Below are 23,252 nucleotides of genomic sequence, written 5' to 3'. Positions count from 1 at the left end.
TTAAACTTGGGCATGTCTGCATTACATCGGCAAAACAAATCACAGCAGTACTCGTTGCAAGCTAGTGATCGCAGGACTGGAGCTTCCCAGTATGTGACTCTCCTTGTTATTGCAAACCTTTCAGACCATGAACCAGCTCTGGCTGCCGCAGTCTTCTCAGCCCTCCTCTATAGCCGTAGTTAGCCATGGCAGCTCTCCTGACACAAGGCTTCATATTTGGCCATCTGTTCAATGTCATCTCTTAACGCCAAGTGTTAAGAGCTATGCACTCTAGTTCAAGCTGAGCTAGAGAACTCATATGTAGGTCATTCAGTTAAAAAAAAATGTCATTTGTTTACATGGCCTGTTTCATTCTCTAAGCTTCAAGCACGTTTGGCAGCTAAACTGGATGACTTTGTAACATACAGTCCAGTTCTGTGACTTTCATTTTGCAAAATCACTAATGACTGTAATTCTTTTTAAATATTTTTTCGTCACTGCTTACATTTTTCACATGTTGTGGTGGCTTAATTAGTTCCAACCTTTCTCAAGAGTGAACCCCAGTGTAGAAAGGCTTAATCATTTCAAACTATAAAGCTGTTGGCCAATGTTGTTTTTTCTTTCGTATTTTCAGAATGGTCAAATAAGAAGGGGCAGAATATCAAATTATCTATGAGATCAATTTAGCTCACCATACCATAGAATGTAATTACATATGAATTTCTGAGGAACTTTTTTATAATGCAAAAAAAAAAAAAAATGGATTCAAATCTGGAGGAAAATATTGATCACTTGATTTTAACATTTTAAATTGTTTTAATAGTATTATATGTTAGTTCATAACATGCTATACATTGTTCAGTTTTGTTTAGCCATAGTATATTATGTAAATAACAATTGTTATAAAAGCTGCTTTATTCAACCTTTATTACCTCGTTTATTAACTATTTATTGACCAGGCACCATGTTTTTGAGTGTCTGACTGACTAGGTGCTAAGTAGGAATTTAGGATGTTTAGATATGGCCTATCCTATTATTTATCGGTGTGTAGTTAGGGAAAATCATAGTAATAATTATGTAATATGTTAATATCAATATATTATGATTATTATGGGTATTTTTAGCTCTGTATATGTCAGACATTGTAAAATCATATGGTATCTATTACCTGATACAGTTAGGGCTATTTTCCCCATTTTACTAGGAGGAAGTTGGGATTAAAATATGAAACTTGCCTGGTGTGTCACAGACTTGAATAGCAAAGATTTGAGCTCATGTCAGTTTGATGTCAGACACCTCACTCTGCACCATAACTGTAATCTAAAACTAAGATGCTTGGAAAGTTACTGATGTAAATTTTAAAGCCGTTGGGAAATAATTTATATAGGAGGAGAAACACTTTCAAGAACTTTTGAAATTTTTGACACACTAGTTAGCAGCACACTGAACACAAGTCATTCTTATTTTTTCTTGAACACTTAAGATTTTTATTTATTCTGTACAATTGAGCAATAACCTGTCTCTCTTCCTAATTCAGATTGGCCTTTCCCTAGACTGTCAGTTGGTAAAGCCATGCCAGTGCCATAGCAGTGATCACTCAAGAAAATTAGTCTCCACCCCCCGAGTTGTGGCCAAAGTGGTCAGGTTATGGAAATGTATCAAGATGCTTTCTTTACCATCTTACTGAAAATTATTTTCCACACAGACATGGTAGCAAGTTGCCAGAATTGTGACCTCAGGTATACCATTGCCTGAATTCTGACTCCTTTTCTTTTAGGAATATATTAAATAAAATTTGGGGATAATGCCAAGAAATCAACCTAGCCAGAGTTACATGAACATAAATAACACACGCCCTCTCTTCCCTTCTTGACATTCCATGTTTTGGGGAGTGAGAGATTATTTTAAGAGTCAGATTCACAACCTTAGAGCCCCAGTTTTGATTTGTTGTTTTCAAAATATTAATCATGCATCTTTGCTGAAGAGAATTTTAATAATGCTTATTTGATGTTTGTGGAAGGAAAGTCAGTTAATAATAGGGTATCTAGATGTCCCAATTTCAATGGCTATGGTTCGCTACTCTCCTCCAGAGAAAATAGTTTTTGTTTTAAATCATAAACCTCTGAATCAGATTAAAACCCAGTCCTGAAATTATTATCCTGTAATTCTCCCCTGAAAACTTAGGCTCTGTCAAATGCTGTGCTTTGTTTTATTTGTTTCCGAGTAGATGTCTCTTTCTCTCTCTCTTTTATTTTTTATAATTATTATTATTTGATTCATTTGAATGGTTTTTTTGGAACAAAATGTTTAATTACATACTTTGATATACCTCTTTATATTGGAGGGTGGGGCAAAATTAGCACATCGTGTAGTCTTAAACAATATCTAGTTAGCAATGCTACTTGAAAATTTAGTTACATTTTTCACATATAAAACATGCCTGTGAGTCACTGGCATGTGCTTTTTAAAAATAATAGGTAATGCAGACAGCCTGATGGTCGTAAATGGATGTAAATTATCAAAATGGTATAAATGAGGGGCTGAAAGTCCAGTGACTGTTATAGTAGCTTTTTATTTAAATTTACATTTTAATTTACCTTTCAAATATGTGAAATAGTGCTAGAATAAAAAAAGTATATAAACATCAATTTTATTTGCATTAGACATTTTTAGGAGATCTTTCTGGGGTTTTAGTTAAAAGGGGGAGAAAAAAATGACAAATTCGTTTTCCCGAGACATGAAACCAGACGGGTCAGCTTGGCTAATGCAGTTCCTGTGGTTCCCACAGGCTCTGTGTCTCTGGTCTTCCTCTGAGTGGCTCTGCTGATGAAACCTAGCTCTGGCCTTTCTTTTGCTTTTGCTTGAACCTGCATTTTTGTGGGAAGGTAGTATGATTCAGATCACAGACAAAGAGAATGAACTGTTTGGCCTGTGCCATACCCTATTTAACCAGACGGGTTTGCTTTCTATTCCTGCCTTCCTCCTGGACCCCGATCACTTATGTGGTCAATAGACGGACAGCGAGCGCACAGACACCGCAGCTGATGGAGAAACCACCGCCACTGAGGTTGGTATAATAACTGAGGGTGGGTGGTGGTTCTAACGAAAACGCTGTGTGCTGATAGTGGGGTGGTGTGTGGGTGCGGGGGCTCTGCATTTAGGAACTTTACATATTCCCTTTTAGAGTGGAACTTTGCATATTAGCTTTTAAAGTTAGTTAAATTCTAACTTTAACAGTAGGAGTTAAATATATTCATTCTATTGCCTAGTCTAGTCACCAGAATCCTCTGGAGGGTCCCATCCTCATGTTTCTCATTCAGAAGAAAGTCTGGGGTGGGAATGGAGAGTATGCATTCCTGACGAGTTCGCAGGTGATGCTGTCAGTTTTAGGATCACATTTGACTAAATTGATAATACTTTTTTAAAAATGCATTCCTGTCTCCCAAATGAGAGGCTGTTCATGTATGATGGACATCCACTATGAGTGGGGAGGAGCATCACAATTAATAAACTTATTGACTGGATACAGATATATACGAGGTGTGATCAAAAACTACAGTGAGTGCTTATAAAAATTTATTATAGTAGAAGACACATTGCCAATCTCCTTCAGAGTACTCCCCTTCACTTCGAACACACTTATCTCATCATTCTTGCCACTTTCTGAAGCAGTTCGGGAAGTCCTCTTTTGTGAGTGTCTTTAGTTGTGCTGTCATGGCTGCCTCGATGTCCTGAATCGATTCAAAATGTTTACATTTCATGGTCATTTTCACTTAGGGGAAGAGCCAGAAGTCTCATGGTGGCAGCCAGATCCAGTGAATAAAGTGGATGAGGACACGCCATAATGTTTTTATTTGACAGAAATACCTGTACCAGAATCGATGTGTGACACGGAGCCTTTCTGTTGTGATCATAAAATACGGTGAATGCTGTTACCGAATGCCATTCAATGGAAAGGCAGGGATCTTTAATACAGGAGTGGCACGTCGAATCTTAGTAACAGTGTGTGACAAGTTTCAACTTGTTTGGTGCAGTCAGTTGAGTGTGAGCTATGGTTGAGAGAAGGTGTGTTTTAAAGTGTGCTGTAAATCATCCTCCATCATGACAATGATCTGTGTCACACATCACGTCTGGTGTACGGCAATTTCTGTCAAATAAAAACATTATGGTGTGTCCTCATCCACCTTATTCACCGGATCTGGCACCGTGCAACCTCTAGCTCGTCCCCAAAGTCGAAATGATTCAGGACATTGAGGCAGCTATGACAGTGCAACTAAAGATACTCACAAAAGAGGACTTCCAGAATTGCCATAAAAGTGGCAAGAATGATGGGATAAGTGTGTTCCAAGTGAGGGGGGAGTATTTTGAAGAGGTTAATGGCAATGTGTCTTTTATTGTAATAATTTTTTTTAATTTAAACATTCACCATGTTGTTTGATCACACCTCGTATTTATATCCCAAATGGTCAAATAATAGTTTATTAAAATAATAAACTCTCTTAACTCATTTTTGTAGACATAGGTCACTCAAAATAAATGAATTCTCTAAGGAAGAAAAAATCAACAAATAACAGTACTTTATTGGAAAAATTATGATCAAGTGGAACAGTGATAGGAGAGATACTATGCTATTATGTATCCTTTATTAAATCTTTAGGATACATTAAATATGTTATGTATGTGTATGTGTGTGTGGCTTATGTTGTTTTTCAAATCTTCTCTACTGGTAACTAATTAAAATTTCTGTAAAAACATTATTTATCTGTAGTAATGGAAGTCAAGATGTTTATTTCCTAAAGTGCTAGCAGAATTTATTTTTCTACGTTGTGATAATTTTGACTTTAGGTTGTTTGTTACATCATTCAGTATTAACAATATTTTGTAGTTGGGTATTTAGGAAGAACTTTGTTTTACATCATTTTATTGAAAATACCTTCAGAAAACATTTAAAAATGGATTTTAATTAAATTTCTTCCTTTGGAAATGCCAAGGTTCATTTGAAAGTTTGGAAATCATAATTTTTAAAGTTAAAAATAATACTATAAGACTATTTTTCAGATTCATGTTTAATCTTTTAATTTTAAATTAAAAGTTAATAATTTTCTATGCCAAAATTGAACAAATTAGATCTTGATTTTATAAGAATTATTAGTTACATGTTAATACATTCAATAAATTTCACTATAATCCTAAGTGCTATAAATGAAAAATATTTTAATAATACTTCAAATTTAGGTAGCAGTTTAAAATGTTGTATAACATCTGAAACATGCAAACAAACACATGTAACATAGGTAGATTGTGAGGCTTAAAAATAAAATGAAGAGCTGTGAACCCACTTTACATTTAAAAATTAGCATGTTGCCAGCACTGTGTTAGAGTTATCTGTGCACACTAATATTTTATAAACAAGTTTCCCCTTCTTTTCTTTCAAGAGACAGCATAGCAGTATTGCAGGGTGGGGCATTCTGGGTAGGCAGTCTTGTTCCCTTTGACAGATAAGGAAACTGAGACTCAGATAGACTGATTTGCTTACTGCCACTTGCTCAGGCATCAGTTTTACTCTGAGCCTCCTCTGTAGCACAGGGTCATGAAGCCCAGGCCCTGGGTCAGAGTGCCATGGGGAGAAACGCAGCTTTACTGCTGTGTGCACATGTGTCTTGGCCTGCTTACCTCGTTTTGCTATACCAATACCAGTCCCAGGATTAAACAGGTCCTTAAAATTAGAAAAGTAAGGATAACAAAATGGCTTTTAGGTGAATTTATTATATTTTCTAAAACCTTAAAAAATTGTCCTGTCTACATTTTAAAGAAATGAGGGTAATGTTAATGGTAGTTGATTTTTTTTTTTTTAATATCCTTACTTATCCCATATCTGTCTTCTCCCCTCCCAAATTGGCTTTTAAATGTATGGGGTTCAAGAAATTGAAGGTTCCAAGAAATTTTTAAATGTGGGGACCTCTGTGTTAAATTCTTTGAGCCTCGGTTCTGTGGCCTACAAATTGCGGATAATAATAGCTAACCTCATAGGATTATTGTGAAGATTCAGACACTACAAGAGAGCTCTCATTATTGGGTAATCATAGCCATTCTTATGAATTTTAATTTTAATGGAGCTACCCACACTTCCTGAACCATTTCTAATGCTCGTTAAGGACAGCCTGCCAAGCCCTTGCTGTCATCTCCCAAGCACATGTGTGCACTTATCATAACCTAGAAGTCTCCAGGATAAAGTGGGAAAGACCCACTAAGCAAGGAATTTTTTATTACTGTCTTCTTATTAAGCTTCATAATTTGTGTGTGAGAATGTTGTGGTTTGTGTATGTAAGAAAAAATGGCATTCATATGCAACAGCAGAGTAGTCCTCCCTGTTAGCAAGTTTTTACAGGCCATAGTTCTTTAGTCTTAGAGTCAGTCACTTGCATGGTAAGACTTTATTTCCCACTCTTTCTTGATGCTGGCAGTCGGACCAGGAAGAAGATGCAGAGCTCAAGGCACAGGTAGAAAACTAAAAATAAACCATTAGCAAAAACCAGTGTGTGATAAGTCATTGTTCGTCTATGGTGTTCAAATCTCCCAGCATGCTCCGTAGCCAGTTACCGTGTTGGTGCAGTATGGAGGATGGTATTTGTTCCCATGACTACCATGTCCCTTACCTTTCCCTTTCTTCTCCACTTTTTTCAGAATAGTCTGATTAAGCGAATAAAGGGTGAAAATGTGTATGTCAAACATAGTAATCTTATGTTAGAGGTTGGTATTGGTATATACCACTGCATGTTTGTGTGTGTTGATTTCTTTTCGTGGTATACCTGTGGCCTCATACCATGATGCATGAACTGTGTGCTCTCACCTGTGGATAAGTGGGGATGACTTCTCACCTTACTCTGATTTCCTTCCTCTCTCTTTTCCTGTGTGTATATTTATTTTAATTCTCTCTGGTTACATGTGAATTACACACTTTACAGTTTACCTTTTAAAACTCTTGATTTTTATGCTTGCGTGAACTAGGGGTTTTCTTCCCCTCTTTTCCTTGGAAATACCACATTTTCACCAGAGTGTTTGTAGTAGTGTCATGAGCTGTGATCAAAACTTTTGTTTTGACTACTAGTAAGGTTGACATTACTTTAAACAAAAAGAGAGAGAGAGCAAAAAGGAAAGTAAGTATAAAACATTGACTGTTGGATTCTTTATGTTCTGACTATAGGAATTAGATAAAAATCAAGATGACCTCATGAAACATCAAACCAATATTAGTGAGCTGAAAAGAACCTTTTTAGAAACCTCCACAGACACTGCCATCATGAATGAATGGGAAAAGAGGCTTTCTACCTCCCCAGTACGACTAGCCAGCAGGCAGGAGGATGCGCCCATGATCGAGCCACTTGTACCTGAAGAGGTCGGTATTTAGGCTATGGGTTGCAGTTGTCTTCTGTTTACTAGTCTCACTTCTCTGCAGGGTGTGCAGCTGGGGAAAGAATTTGGCAAGCTTCTGAGTGGAGAATCTCACCACTGTCTGTGTAACCTGAGCTGAGATACTCAGTGCTCCAAAGGAAACCTGCAAAGTGAGATGATGAGGTGGTTAAGGAGTGAGTCAGGCACGTCAGGTGGTGCTTAGCGTGAACAAGGTGCCGCAGGAAACTAGCGCGCACATCAGCTTATTCTAACCATGAACCTAGATTTCGCAGCTGGGAGAAATTGAGTTACTATCTTAGAGAACTGACACTTTTTCCTGAATATGCTTCTTCTGCTGTATTAAGAAGTGCCTTGAAAACTCATGAATGTTTCTCATCAGTTGCAAGGTGAGGTCTACGGAGGTTGTCTAAATGTTTGACTAAATGATATGAAGTTGATAGCATTTCAGGACATATTTTATTCTGGGAATACTGCACCAGGCTTTTACTGGTGTGATTAGTATTTTATTTGATTTTTATTTATAACTGATTATATATATTATACATATGGTTACTTTAACTGATTTATAACCAGTTTTTACTTGATTTTTAATGGAGGAAGTAAGGCCAGAATGTCTTTTTAGGTGAGCGTATTCCATATAGGAAAGTTCTCTTTAAATTACAGCCAGAGTGTGAGGATTCAGCTGGTGTTAGTCACTTAGGGGCTCCCATTGTGTGGGACCCACAAATGGCAGTGGTGCTAATCTCACTGTCAACTGTTAGACATCTTGCTTTTATCTGGCTTTTCAAAAAAGTTGTTTTTTAAAACTGCGTCTTTCTAGCATCGTATTGATTAATTTCTTATCAAAACTCCTTTGTTGTGAGATATTTGTCTAGGAAGCTGAAACAGAAGAAAATTAAAACTTAAGTCTTTATGGAGTAGGGGAAACCTTTAAACAGCAGTCTACATGCAAAACTTAGATTTTGGACTAAGTTACAAAAACAAAAAATGAAGAGCCACCCAAAATGAAACCAAAAAAGGCAAGCCTCTCTTCCCAGTCTGTTAGTGTGGGAAATTGTAAGTGGTAGACACTTAGGAAGTTTTGGTGGTAGCTTAGAGAAGTTAAAGGTTGGTGCTAATAAACAAGGGACTTTAAAAGTCTTGTGTATTTGACTCATAAAAAGTTGTTTCTCACTTATTAAATCCTCTGATTCTTAGAGAATGACATTGATGAACCCAAAGAACATTCATAACTTGAAAAGTTGATACTTGAATACACTGAAGTCCCTGGATGTTAATGTCTTTCCCGTGTTAGTTTAGAGAATCTGCAGTGAGAGCAAGAAAGGGCTTTTTAAAAATTAGTAAAGGATGGAAATACGTCCTCTGCAGAAAAGTAAAGCAGTTTAGTTATTTAGACTGGAGAAGACCAAAGACTGGCTTAATAACTGCTTTCAAGTGTCTGCTAAGTTGTCATGCACTGGCTGTCCATACCTCCACTGCCACCACGAAAAGAGGAAATGGTAGAAAGACTTGGCTAGATGTAAAGACCTTCCTAAAAACAAGGCTGATTAACCCTGTTTACCAAAGGCGCTGCAAAAGAACAACTCTAAGGAGTTTCAAGTCCCAGAGGAAGAGAGATCCTTTTGGGGCAATGAGAGCTCTGCTCATTTCCCAAAACTGTAGGGCTCCTTTCCAACCCTTGTCCAGGACCTAGGGTGACACCCAAATTTATAAACCATCGAATGACACTGGAGAAAGCCATAAGAACACCCAGAAAGTTCTTGTGCTCTAAATTCTTGCCAATTTCTATATTAAAACCATGGCTTCTCTTATTTGTTTTGTGAAAGGCACAAAAGATAATTTTATCCTCCCACCTAGGCATATACAAAGCGTATTTGTTTACAAACACATAACCCAGAGGTTTTAATTTTGGAGGGGAGGTATTTTTCTAAGTAATTTATTAACTTGATATCGTCCTATTAATTGATATGTCCCACTTTAAATTAAGTAAGTAGTAATTGGCCAGTTTAGAAAGAAGTCCAATTATTTCTAAAAGGAAATACGTACTTTAATTTTTTAAAGTGACATCCCAAATAAAGTAATATTATTTATGTTAGAGGGTGAAGAAACTTTGATTCAGTGACCCCAAGCTTAGTTGGATATTTTTAGTGACATTTCTCAGTGATAAAATTGTGAAAAAATATCTAATGACCTCTGATTTTTAATGTGACCATGTTTTATCTGGTCGTTGACTCAAAAGAAAATCTCTTTCTATAAAATGCTACCAATTCATAAACAATTAGAAGAAAGTTAGGAGTTAGAAATATAAATAACAAGCTACTAATGGTGATGACACTCTTAAGAATATTATGTTTGTTTAATATAAAATGGGAATTTTATTGCCAGTAGTTTCAAGTTTCAGATATTTGAGTTAATAGCAGACAAACAGCAAGGATGCCCAAAAGCTGCAGATAATATCAAGTCCTCATAAACTTTGGACAATAGACAAACTCACATACAGGTTCCACAAAGCGTAAGAATGGTAGATGTATGGATGTGAACAGTTCCCGGTATGTTTTCTGTCCACAAGTATTTCTCATGACAGCCTTTTAGATGCACCTAGGCCTGGTCCACCTCAGGTATATGCCCCTGTGGTTACCCTGTGTACTAAGTTTGAGTACTAAGTTTCCAAACCCCAACCAAAATGCAGCACCCATTAGCACTTATGCAGTGCCAATATTGTTCTTTTTTTAATGTGGCTGGTTTTACAAGTATATATGCTTAGTACAGTGAATCCTCCTTATTAGTGGGTTCCATATTTGGAAAATTTGCCTGCTCGCTAAAATTTATTGTAGCCCTAAAATCAGTATTAGCAGAGCTTTCGCGGTCATTTGCAGACATGCCCAGAATGGTGAAAACTTGCCCAGAGTGGCTCAGTGCACACCTTCCCAGCTGAGGTTGAACAGGCAGTGTTCTGCTTTCTTGTTTCAGCTCTCATACTATAAACAAGTGTCCTTTTCATGGCCTATTTAGTGCCACATTTCTGCTTTTTTTGTGTTTTTCTTGGTGATTTTGCTGTTTAACATGGCCCGCAAGAACAGTACCAAAGTGCTGCCCAGTGTTCCTAAGTGTAAGAAGCTGTGATGTGCCTTACAGGAAACTACCGTGTGTTAGATAAGCTGCGTTCAGCAGTAAGTCCTAGTGTTGTTGGAATTCGGAGTTAATGGATCAGTAATACTATATATTAAATAAAGGGTCTTTAAACAGAAACATGTATAAAACAAGGTTATGTATTGATCAGTTGATGAAAAGATTATGACCAGAGGCTCCCAGGAAGCTAACCCTGTATTTCCCTATGGGGCAGTGGTGCAGTAGTCACTGATTCGTTGTTCACAATGACTATAGAATATAACGACCATAAATAACTAGAATTGATTCTATTTGTGCATCTGTCTGCTTTCTGGTCCAGCTCACTTTTCCTTTTCGGGTCTTAGGTAGGCCTCAAATTGAGCAAACAACCCCATTCACCAAGGATCATCTATTTATGGATAGGGAGAATTATCTCCATCCTCTGAATCTGACTTCTGTGATTTTCCATCCAGGCCTTGGGGTGCAAGTCTAGGTGCATATTAAAATTATCTACAGGAAATTTTTAAAATACTGATGCCTGAGTTCTACATCAGAGTCTCATTTTATTAGTCTGGAATACACCCCGCTATTATTTAAAAGAGTTCCACATAATTCTAATGCACAGCCTAGTTTGAGAACACCTGACCCAGTTAGAAATGAGTGTCACAGCTCTGTAAAAACCTTTAATTCTCCCAGGAGGAAGGACACCTGTATGCATTTTGAATGCCAGTGTAGAGCCTTTTCCCAATTACAATACAGAGATGAATATTTAACTAAATGAAATGGTTGAGGTATACACCTGACTCTGTTCTAACCTATTATACAAGTAAATGTTTTGATTATCAACTTTTCTTACCTTCTCTTTAGCTGAACTGACTGGGTTAGGGTTCACCATATGCAGGATTTAATTTTAAAACCTGTCCCCTTATGTTACCCTTTTCTGTTATTGGACATACCCAGTTCTGAATGCAGACAGTGTGGACATTTTCAGTTACAGATGCAGAACTTTTTGAAATTAGGTGATGTCAGGTAACAGGATATGCTGAAAACCACCATTTACCTGCTGTTATTGCTTGTTTAAGCTTTCATCTTAGGAAAACTATTAGTTGAATGATTATAATTAAAGGCCTAGCAGTGGTATTCTGAAAAATACCTATAATTTTGACCTTTCTTTCCTGTTTCTTATTCCTGTTTGAAAAAAAGGCTATGATTGAAAGTAAAACAAACAAAAAACCATATTTGATGATTCTATGTGGTACATTTTGTCTCTTCCAATACCTTTTTCCAAAATGGGACAGAACAGGAATTTTTTTTCCTTTGAAAATGTCATTTTTGTTCTTTATTAGAGGGCATGTCAAAAAGATGCTATCAAAATCTGTCAGTAGGTCCTTCAGGGGAATATTCTAGATGTTCCCCTTTAACCTCATGCAGGTAAACAATTAAATGTAGTACTGATAGATTTGTAGAAATACGGGAATTTTAAATAGCTCTCATAAAATTATATTGTTTACAATAGAATTTATTTTAAAAGCTCCATTCTTCTAGAAACTTTGAACTTTCTTACTATTTTTTTAAGATTTGTCTTCCACAATATCCTTTCTGTCACTACTCTGTGGAGTTGTTCACTGTACACAGAGATAGGTTTGGTACTAGGTAATGTATTGCCACTTAAATTATACCTATTTAAAACTAAAGAAAGGAATAAAAATTAGATAAAAGGAAAAAGCTAGTTCTAACGTGACATTTGCTTTAATGTTTCTTTCTTAATTTTGTTTGTTAAAGACAAGCATGATTTGAAATACTTAATTTTTCATCAAGATATTTTGAAACTGACTTTTAAAAATAATTCACCATTATAGTTATAACCTAGAGTATATTTTACGTTTATTTGTGGAGCAATACAGAAGTCAATCTAAGTATACCTGGGTTCATTCAAATTAGTCGCTAATGCAGTGATCCGTGTGTGTTTCTTTACTCTTTATCAAGCAGCACTTAAATGGGGTCTACAACTAAGTATTTGTCAGAGATAGAAGTGAGGATTTATTCATATCTTAATTTTTTTTTTTAATCTTAACATTTTCGTTTAATACTCACTTTTATCGTACAGATGACTGACATCTAAACACTGTTCAAAGGCCAAGGCATTCTTTATATTGCTCTTGCATGTTCTTTGTAGAAATGAAAAATGTTTGAGTCATACACTAGAGTTTCAGAAAATCATCTGTTACTTTTTGGAAATAACTGTTCAACTTTGAGATGGTTTCAGACTATTTTTCAAATTAATAAACAATAATTTACTTCTTCAGAAAAAAATGAATGACTATTATATGTATAGCACAGTGAAAGAACTCTTTTCCTAACTTGCCTTTTTGGAAACTGTCTACTTCCTCTTCTCCAACCCAACCCCATTTATTCAAACAGACCAAAGAAGAAACAGAGATTTCTGAAAAAGTTATATTTTTGCAGCAAGGAAGCTCTCCATTCCTTGAGTCTCAGGTAAAAAACAAGCATAAAGGAATTTTCCAAAAGGGAATTGTTCTTCAAATTTCAGTGTCATTAAAATGTCTTTAGTTTTTATTTTTATTTTAAAATTGACCTTGTTTAAAATTGAGGTAGGTATATATTATTTTTGCTTAGATTTTGGGGAGGGGAAATATTGTAGTTATCAGTTAGCCATCATTTCTTTATGGTTTTTGCTCCTAGGTGGTTATATCTGTGTGTGATCATTGAAGCATTATTATATACTTTCTAATAATATTGTTGGGACTTTTTACTATCTGGTTTACCCATAAAGTGATACTAATTTAGATGACCTTGATTGATTTTTGAAAGTTCTGAACTTTGGTTTTTCCACTAGCCAAGTGTGATAAAGAAAATGCACGAAGGAGACTCTGCAGGCTCTATGGTTACCTCTCATCAAATCATTTTCCAGAAAACTGTCCCATCAACCCTAGAGGTTATTTTTCAATTCATTTCATTTAATCCAGCACCAACATGTAGATGAATGGTCAATCCTTTTTCTTAAGGCATACATATTTCTAGATTCAAGTTTTCAGACAATGATAAAAATGAAAGTAGAAAACATTCTAGTTTAAAATGTAAACTGGGGTGCTCGTCTGCTCCTGGTTTGATTTTTTTCTTCCCTCTGTAACCTGTTAGACTAGTCAACTGCCTGTTCACATCTTTTTGGGCTTCCCAAATGCAAAAGTTGCCTAACTTTCATTTCTTCTGCCTTATTGGAACAAACACTAAAGGAAAGTGGCAAAGAAAGTACTGAGATGATGAACTTCGGTTGTAAATAATATTGGAACACTATACAGACCACTGTAAGCTGTTTATAAGAGACTCCAACAATGTCCCAACAGTGGGGAATATTTCATTACAATGTCTTCAACACAGGCACACTAAATATTTATTGGGTAATATGCCCTATTGTGGATTCGATCTCCTATATAAGGAAGTATAATTTACAAACACGGAAAATGGTGTTCACAGAAATGTGTGGAATGCTGGCAAGTTCTTAGAATAACAGCCATGAAGTACAGTGTTATGTTTAATATGGAAAGCTGTCTTTCTGTGTCCACACAAGTAAAGCTAAATAACTTGTACAACTACTTCAATAGTGTTATTTAATCTTGAAATATAAAATAATCAGATGTTTAGCATAAGAACAAATATATTTCTTGTAAAACTTACCATCAAAGTTTGTTCCTATTTAAATAAATCTGAAATTGCAGCTCTATTTGCAGAGTGTATTCCAAATTGAAAGTTTGAGTTTATGAATTTCAGATGAGAAGAGATTGCAGCCATAATTATTAGATAATAGCACTAGTCCTATGCAGTAACGTTACAGACCTCAGTGTAGCTTGCCCTGATTTTCTTAGAAAGGATTCTTATTTCGAAATGAGATACCATTGGAATTTCTAATTTAGCTTTTATATTTCAAATATAGGGCACAGAGGATTGGGTTATTGTAGACAAAATACCTACTGAGGTAGTTGATGGTGATTCGAGAAAGATTGTGACTTACAAGGTCGTGACCGTGAGCAGTAGAGCTGGTGATATCCCTGCTGACATGTTAAGATCTAGTGCCATTGAAATGCAGAGTTTTGATGACTTGGCCCAAGAAATACAATTAAAAGAAGAGAACAAACAGAAAATATACACTCTAGGAAGGTCCTATGATACTATATCTGGAAAAATCGTTACAATGACTGGAAAACCTAAAGAGGGGGAGAAGGGAATGCAACCCTCTACTCTTGAAGCACTTCAGAAAACGGAGTCAGTGAAGACCGTCCCTGTCATGATGGAGTACGAGGTCCTAGAAGCCATCGCTGATGAGAAATCCAAGAGAGGACCTGAGATCCACACTCCAAAGCGGAGACTGTCAGAATCCCTGGCTCCCATCAAGGAAGCGGAGTCCCGGCGGCAGAGTCCTGAGGAAGAAGACCTCAGGAAAGCTCAGATGCTGGGAAGGGATGCGGCTCTGCACATGGGCCTGGAGAGCATGCGGTTCAGCACAAGTGAGCAAGCACCAGAGGGTGAGGCCTTAAAAGTGGGACTCTTTGGGCCCAGAAGGAAGAGCCTGTCCGAATGGAGGTACTCCCAGGAACCAGCCTTCACCGTCGCTACTGCTCATTACCTTACTGAGTCCACCGCGTCCCAAGTTGTGGTAACCAGTGCCTTTCATTTGGGCCACCGTTTCAGATTCCAGCATGAGTTTTTGAGGCAGCGCCCTTCCACCCTGAACCTTTCCGTTTCTCCTGCTGTTTGGCTTTATGTTTGGAGCAGGCAACCCGAGCTTTTTAATTTTTTCGTGGTTAAATCAGTACTACCGTCCAACGAGCATTAAAAGACACATTTCTTTTTATTTCCAGCTCCCCGTTCCCGAGATATGATAGTGCTGCTGTTGCTTGCAATGAAGGGAAAGAAAGATCTGCTTAAACCAGCACCACCCTAATCCTAATAACTCTCTCCGCTTTAGCAAACGAGCTCATGGTCACCTCAATTTGCTATTTCATTTCCCATTCTTTTCCGTTTCAAAGTCTGTATAGTAGATGCCTTCCTCCCTCCGCCCTCTCTCCTCTGCCTACAATTTTGTCTAACCAGCTGTGGATGTGTATGTGCCTGCTTATGTACCTGTCTCTGTGCTTGACTCTTCATTTCTTTGTTCACCCAGACTAAGCAATCTTCTGGTGAAAAGCTCATGGATGGCTCTGAAATCTTCAGTTTATTAGAGTCTGCAAGGAAACCAACAGAATTCATAGGAGGGGTTACTTCTACTGCTCAAAGCTGGGTTCAGGTGGCCTTTTGCTTCCATCCTTGCTGTTCCTGACTCTGCCTGTTTGCTCTTTATTTCTTTATGCCTTTCTGGAGTGTGTGTGTGTGTGTGTGTGTGTGTGTGTGTGTGTGTGTGTGTGTGACATCCAAGTGGCTTAGCCTTAAACACCTGAAAGGTGCCTTCAGTTCTTTTCCTTTGTGCCTGGTTGGTATAGCTGTCATATGCCTTTAGTTCCATTACAAGAATGTACTTTAGATATTCAAAACACAATCGTGTTGAGAAATGTTAATAGCATTTAATTTTTTAAAGCATCCTGTGTCACCTATTAGGGCAAAGAAAGCAGCCAAAACCAATATGAATGTGCTACAGTGCTGTTTGTTTTTCATTGCATTTTGTATTGCATTCTATTTCTTTTGCGGATATCCCAAATTAGCAGAGGTTTGAATGTGTGTTGGGGCAAAGGGCAGGCATCAAAGATTCTAGGGGGAGGAATGAAAGCAAATTTATTTTCTGTAAGTGTTCCTGGTTATAAGCACTTGACACTGGCTGTAGGCATCCTGGTGAGTGGCATCTTTTGGGAGTTTTTGGTTGTTTGTTTTTTAACCTTTCGTTTATGGAAACTCACACTGACACCACAGTCTTTTCCCACACAGAAAATGGAAACAAAGATGGAGTCCAGTGGAACAGAGACCGAAACAACCCAGCATCCCCAGCCACTTAGCACTGAGAAGGTTGTGCAGGAAACTGTGTTGGTGGAGGAAAGACATGTGATGAATGTGCACGCAAGTGGGGATGCTTCTTACGCAGCTGGAGATGACATGGATGCTGCAGCACAGGCAGCATCTGCTGATGCTTCTAGCATTAAAGTGAAGGGCCCTGCTCTAACACACGGGGCTAAAGAGGAAAAAGGGAAGGTGACCGAAAAAGCTGTACTCGAACAGGAAGAGATGGCCGCTGCTTCCCATGAGCCAGAGGAGGAGCAGAGTGTAGCAATCCACATTTCTGAAACTTTGGAGCAAAAACCTCATTTTGAGGTAACTAGTAGTTAATGTTACTTACAGCACTAAAGTAAACTGATACATGAGTCCTTGAAATCTCGTTAAGCATCAACATGGAGCTAGTTTAATTTTCTATTTTTTCCAAGTTGTTCTTTCCATCTTTCATGACAATTATAGATCTCCATGCTGGTTTCCATTTTATGGGTCACATGCAAACATATATAATGATTCTTAATAATATATAGTTCCAGCAAATGATTTTCACTCTTATTGTAATTATTGTAATTGGCTGTAAAACTGGGGAATGCATGTCCAGCCAAGATATTAGAAAATTTGATAAATTCATTTCTGATAATGTACTTATCCAGAAAGACCTAAAACCGTGCTTATACAGGTATCAAATGCCAGAAGTTTATTCTTCATCCTCTTTTATTGAGATTCTTGAAGTATTTGGAGGGGGTGATTAATGTCTCATTACTTGTTTCTTCTTTCTAAGAAGTTATTAAACAAAAGGCTTATTTATGATTTTTAATCTATTAAGATTAGTTTGTGAGATAGAGGAAGGAACGTAAAATAGTTTATTTCCTTCAGAATGTTTTCATTTGCCTGGAACATTCCATATAAAAACACTATGGCATTCTGGGATACTGTTGGACATGTATCTATTATGTGCCTCACTCTCCAACTTATCCCTCAAGGAATATATAAACATTTATTTCATACTAACCTGCACTTTTATATATCCACCAAGCGGGGAGAACAAAAACCAAAACTGTGTGTTATGCAAACTCTAATAGCTGTTCTCCCTACTTCCCATTGGTATAGTCATCCATTGTGAAGACAGAAACCATCAGTTTTGACAGTGTTTCACCAGGAGGAGTAAAGCTAGACATTTCTACCAAGGAGCTGCCAGTTGTTCACACAGAAACCAAAACCATAACATACGAATCATCACAGGTGAGACAGTCTGTGAAGACCAGAGCCCTGGCACTTTGTTTTACCCCTTTAATGGCTTAGTGCATTTAAGTATTAACTACATGGGTTTTAGTTTGTGAGACGCAGAGGACCCAGCAGCCAGACTGTCTCTATCAGGAGTGATGCAATAATTGTAATTTCAGTACTGATCATGGAGTAGCAGGTGGCTTAATCAAGTCTTTGTATATCTCAGTAAGTAGTAAAAGGCTCAGAAACCTATTTCCCTAGCCATAGATAAGGAAAAGTCTTAGCTCAGCCAGCCACTGCTAACATTTCTAAAGTCTCAGTTTCAGTAATGACAGTTAACTCTGGCCGTGTTTTGTTCAGTCTTTACTCATAGCGATAGCTCCCAGGTGCTGATTGAATAGCGCAGTGATTGTAGGAAATACCTAAATCATTGTGATGCCCTAAATTAACAGCAAACATCTGAAGAGGTAATGTAAATATTTGAGTGTGGTTTCTATTCCTTTGCTTGCTTAGGTTGATCCTGGTGCTGATTTGGAGCCGGGTGTGCTAATGAGTGCACAGACGATCACATCCGAAACTACCAGTACCACAACTACCACCCACATCACCAAAGTAAGTGGAGTGGGAACTGATGAAAGTAAGGCCTTCTGCCAGGTGGGGCTGCATAAACAAGTAATTCTGTGACTATCAGCTGCATTGGAGCTTTCACAGCTACTCCATTCATGGTGCATCTATCCTCGTGCTGCTTTCTATTTAGGAATATACATTCTGATACCCTTTGCTTAACACTTAACTCTAATGCTTGGCATATGGTAGATGTTCCAGAAACGCTGGTCAGCCATATCCAAAAGGACTCCCTTCTACCCTCACTTCTTAAATTAGCAATTTAACTGCCGTAGAATTCTGTTTCAATTTTCTTTTCTTCTTTTTAATTTAATGTATTGAGAATGTATTTCCATATCATTAACTCTTACATTCCAGCATCATTTTTCAATAGAAGTCCAATATTCCACAGGGTAAGCAGATCATAATTTCTTTGTTTTTCAAAGAGTGAATGACATTGTAGTGACTATGTATGGTGTCAGGTGAGCACTAGACTTATTGGGGTGGTCATTTCTTTTTTATTTTAACTCTTATTTATTTAAGTATGTTTTTCCAGGACCCATCAACTCCAAGTCAAGTAGTTGTTTCAATCTAGTTGTGGAGGGCGCAGCTCACAGTGGCCCATATGGGGATCGAACTGGTAACCTTGTTAAGAGCACCGCGCTCTAACCAACTGAGCTACCTGGCCGCCCCTGGGGTGATCATTTCTTAAGTTACAGAAATGTCTAATCACTATGTTGTACACCTGAAACTAATATACCACATTTTGCTGTGTATAATGCACTCCCATGTATTAATATGATGCGCACCCACATTTTTGGCCCAACTTTCAAGGAAAAAATCTTTCATTTAAATGTTTTAATTCAAATTTTTATTTGTTTATATTTAGGTACTTGTTTTTTGTATGATAAAGGATTTTAGCATTTATTTTTTAACCTATTAATGGTACAAGAAATTTTATGTAACAAATAATTACAAAACACAAGAACAGATACAAGGTACAAGAAATTTTATGTACCAGTAACAAATTTACGATGATATTTATGCATCATAGAAGGCCTTCATCATTGCAAGTTCATCTTAAATTCAACAAAACCAGTTATCACATTCCAGGGTATTACTTTGCGTACAGCTATCGTTATTGATTTCTAGAGTTACACTTTTAACTCATAAGCATAAATAAAAGAATTAAAAACATTTACTTAGATACAGAATTAGTACTTCCCATGTATAATATGCATCCTTATTTTTCCCTCACATACTTGGGCAAAAAAGTGCACATTACACACAGCAAAATACAGTAACATGGTATGTCAACTGTAACTGAAAAATTAGGGAAAAGGAAAATGAATATGTTACTTAAAACTGTCAGTATCTTTCTGCCGTTTCCCCCATTGAACAGTGGTTGTTTCTCCAAGTGGGCAAATCCATAACGCTTGTCTGTTCCTTTCAGACTGTGAAAGGAGGCATTTCGGAGACAAGAATTGAGAAGCGAATAGTCATCACAGGCGATGCGGACATTGACCATGACCAGGTAGTGTGTGTGACATGGGAAATACCCGCCAGAGAGACAGAGAAACACTTGTTGGCCCTTCTCTTCCCAGTGCTGCTCTTCTAGTTCAGCATGTAATCGAAGCAGTTTTCTGAATTTACTTTCTAATATACAATGTACGATTCCTTTTGCAATCATTGTACCTCATTTGTAAATTGTGTATATAGATCTAGCTCATAAGTCTCCACCTTGCTACTGATCATGCATGTTCCACCTCCTTTTTGTCTTTGCCCTTCTGTGATTTCCTGGGGATAGGCGCTGGCTCAGGCAATTAAAGAGGCCAAAGAGCAGCACCCTGACATGTCAGTGACCAAAGTAGTGGTCCATAAAGAGACAGAAATCACACCGGAAGATGGAGAGGATTGACCCCAGGTAAGAGGTGATGCTGATTCTCTAGGCTTGGCATTGGCTGGCATGCAGCATGGGGTGCTTCCCTCTCATCCTTCACCTGACTCCTCCCTTTCGTTTTTTCTCTCACTGGCATTTGCAGAGCTGGTTACCAAGAGGATGGAGGACTGGTTGGCAGGGGCAGGTTTGTTTCAGTTTTGGAGGTTCCATCCTGTAGACTTTTTGCATACATTGCCAGCTAGAGGACAAAGGAAAAGCAGGGGCTTTGCTTGCGTGGTCTCAATGGTGTTCCCTTTTAATCCATGCCCTGTATTCTTTTCATTAACCAAATTTGAAAAGTTAAATTTGATTTTACTTGCCATATGGCCTAATCAGAACTAAGGCAGTTTTGTTTTGAAAGGTACAATTCGTGTGTTCCAAATACTAGGGAAACAAAATATACCTCTTTCTCTTTTTGATGGCAACATTATCTCATTATAAGCTTTCTCTTCAACTGTGTTTGGTTATATCTAGGGTTTCCAGGTGGGAATTCCCGCCCGTTCTCAGGAATTCATTTCGCCTTCCCATTCCCGAATCCCGAGATACAAACTGTTTTCTGTTCTCCATGAAGAATCATTAACGGCCAATACTACCAACAACCTGGGTTCAAGGAGCCAATTTTCCCGATTTCCCGACCAACTTTTCTCAGGATTAAGGAACGGAAAAGTAAAAAAAAAATTCCCGAGAATGGGCAGGAATTCCTGCCCGGAAACCCTAGCGATAAATAGGAAAAATGTCTAAGAGATACATTGTGAGTAGTACGTTTATTTCCCCTTATGGGTATTACTGAGTTCAAGGAGCTGATTTTCCCGATTTCCCAACCAACTTTTCTCGGGATTCGGGAACGGGAAAGCAAAAATAGTTCCTGAGAATGGGCGGGAATTCCTGCCTGGAAACCGTAGTTATAGCCTGTTTATGCTTTTGTTTTGCTTTTTGTTTTTTAATTTGAAAACCTGAGCACCCACTTTCATTTTGGATGTGTTATATTTTCTGTATTCTTTGGGTTGATTTTTTTCCTTCTCTGTGTAGCATTGTATCTCAAAAGGAGGTAAAAATGCAGCCCTGTGGCCCCCCTTTCCTTCAGGAAGCGCATGCCTTTCCAGCTGCTGTTTGGCCAGCATCGCGAGTGGGCAGCATATTCTCTGTGTGCATACACTTGTCATGCGTACTAACCTGCCCTGCAGAACTCATGGGGCCCTGAGCATCCCTGGGGGGCTTTGAATGCTGAATGAGCTACTGGCACACATGGCTGTGTGACACTTTGCATATGTGAATGAAAGAAGTTAGTTCTCTAACTTTGGTTTAAAAACAGATTGATGAACGGCTTCTCTTAAAGAAAAATATTATAATAATCGCTCATATGCAAATTTATAATGTAATTTGGAAGAGAGAAAGCAAAAAATAGTTTTTTCCAGTGAACTTCAGCCACTTGGGTGATGTTGTAATTAAGAAAAAGCATGTCAGTGACTTACACTGGTATTTTACAGTATCTTGTCAAAAAGAGAAGAGACTATAACCTGCAAGATACTTTTCTTGTGACCTTGATCTGATGAAAACTCTCAGATGTTTTCAAATGAGTAACTGAGCAAATCTCTTTTCTACAGGAATAACTTAGCCTGCACAGGAATCCGGTCATGCAAACCATTGGGAAAACCAGAGCCTATATGGAATTCCCTCTTCTAACCCAACTGACTTGTATCTGCCGGTGGAAATTTTCAGTCCAGAAGAACTGACCTTGACCATTAATAGACACTGGCAGTGAGATCTTCCCATAATAAAGCAATCCAAATCAACATCACTAAACTGATACTGCATGAAGCAACGATAAAATTACAAAAGAGCAGCATTTTTAATTTTCACAAAGTGTCTAAGTTTTCAGCTACACCTGCACGTTCATAACCAACAATATAAACCGTGATCTCATGTAACACATAAACAATCCATGCCTTTCATAGTTTATTATTATTAAAGTCTAAAGAAAATTGCAATTTCTTAGGTGACAAATCTTTTGTTTACAGATAAATGAAGATTACCCTAAAATGCTAGAAGCTGTCTAGGTCGATGTGTCAGGTTTATCCCAGATTAGATGTGCCAATATCCGAGTTTATTCAGTAAACAACTTGAATCTTGTACTTGTTTCATCTGGTTTTATTACTCCTCACCCATAAAACAGTAATGACTCTCTGATCCTCTGGAAATATTTAATGCTTACGATCCTGCTTTGTGTATCTAATTTAATTCATTATAAGGTAGCACTGATTTTAGCATATTAATGTGATTTCTTCCTTGTCGTCCGCTTTGGTCCGCATTCAATCTGAAAGCTTCCCAAAGTTCCCTCACAAGTCCTAAATATGTAAATTGTCATTATTTTGGAAAGAAGTCTGTATTTTTGTTAGTTTACAATATTACGAGATTTCACTCCAGAAAAACCTGTTGAGTTTCTATTTTCTTCCTTTCTTCATTTCTTCCTTATATTTTGAAATTGATTTTTCTTCTTTTACTTGGAAAGTGGTTTTTTCCAAATCTGGTCCATATTTACAACCTAGTTCAGAGCCAAGCCTTAAACTGTACAGAATTTCCACTGTAATTAAACTATTTAGAATTTAGTTATAAATAGCCTTCAAAAAGATATATTCTCCATTACACTGTCTACTGCATCACAGAGCCCATGGTGAATGTATGTTTCTGCATAGTGAAATAAAAATGGTAAATGCGTTTAAAAGTCTAATTTGCTGTGTAATAATTTCAGTATTGTATTTGTTTAGCCCAGAGGTAACATTTACATGACATCAGAGGCCTCATTTGTCTGCATTGTAGTGATAGCCTGTCTTTTTACAGGACAAAAAGTGTATATACTGTGATACAGTGTGTGGACTCTCAAGGTATTGGAGACAGGGAACAGAATACCTATATATAAACATTTGGTTGCCTACGACGGCCTTAAAAAGTACAAGTGGTTATCACAGAATCTCACTTTTAAAGTTTTGAT

General features: G+C 37.5%; 1 protein-coding gene across 31 annotated transcripts in view; it reads left to right on the top strand.

Annotated features, from left to right (window-relative positions):
• EPB41L3 (erythrocyte membrane protein band 4.1 like 3) overlaps positions 1-22,991 on the top strand; it is a 236,889-nt gene extending 213,898 nt beyond the window's left edge. For 7 of the 31 annotated variants that reach the window (XM_074340294.1, XM_074340302.1, XM_019755720.2 and 4 more), the window contains 13 exons: positions 2,993-3,046; positions 6,444-6,479; positions 7,184-7,375; positions 12,922-12,996; positions 13,358-13,456; positions 14,453-15,172; positions 15,680-15,802; positions 16,435-16,815; positions 17,605-17,736; positions 18,235-18,333; positions 19,778-19,858; positions 20,132-20,248; positions 21,868-22,991. In XM_074340294.1, coding sequence (XP_074196395.1) covers positions 2,993-3,046; positions 6,444-6,479; positions 7,184-7,375; positions 12,922-12,996; positions 13,358-13,456; positions 14,453-15,172; positions 15,680-15,802; positions 16,435-16,815; positions 17,605-17,736; positions 18,235-18,333; positions 19,778-19,858; positions 20,132-20,242 — 2,103 coding nt within the window. In that variant the 3' untranslated portion in view covers positions 20,243-20,248; positions 21,868-22,991. The remainder of the gene's footprint in view (positions 1-2,992; positions 3,047-6,443; positions 6,480-7,183; positions 7,376-12,921; positions 12,997-13,357; positions 13,457-14,452; positions 15,173-15,679; positions 15,803-16,434; positions 16,816-17,604; positions 17,737-18,234; positions 18,334-19,777; positions 19,859-20,131; positions 20,249-21,867) is intronic. The other 24 variants (XM_074340307.1, XM_074340319.1, XM_074340318.1 and 21 more) reach the window with 11 other exon arrangements.
• The last annotated feature ends 261 nt before the right edge of the window (positions 22,992-23,252 follow it).

Source organism: Rhinolophus sinicus, linkage group LG09 (assembly GCF_036562045.2).
Source record: "Rhinolophus sinicus isolate RSC01 linkage group LG09, ASM3656204v1, whole genome shotgun sequence".
Lineage (NCBI taxonomy): Eukaryota > Metazoa > Chordata > Mammalia > Chiroptera > Rhinolophidae > Rhinolophus > Rhinolophus sinicus.
Note: the sequence above shows the minus strand (reverse complement) of the source record. Positions and strands in the feature narration are given on the sequence as shown.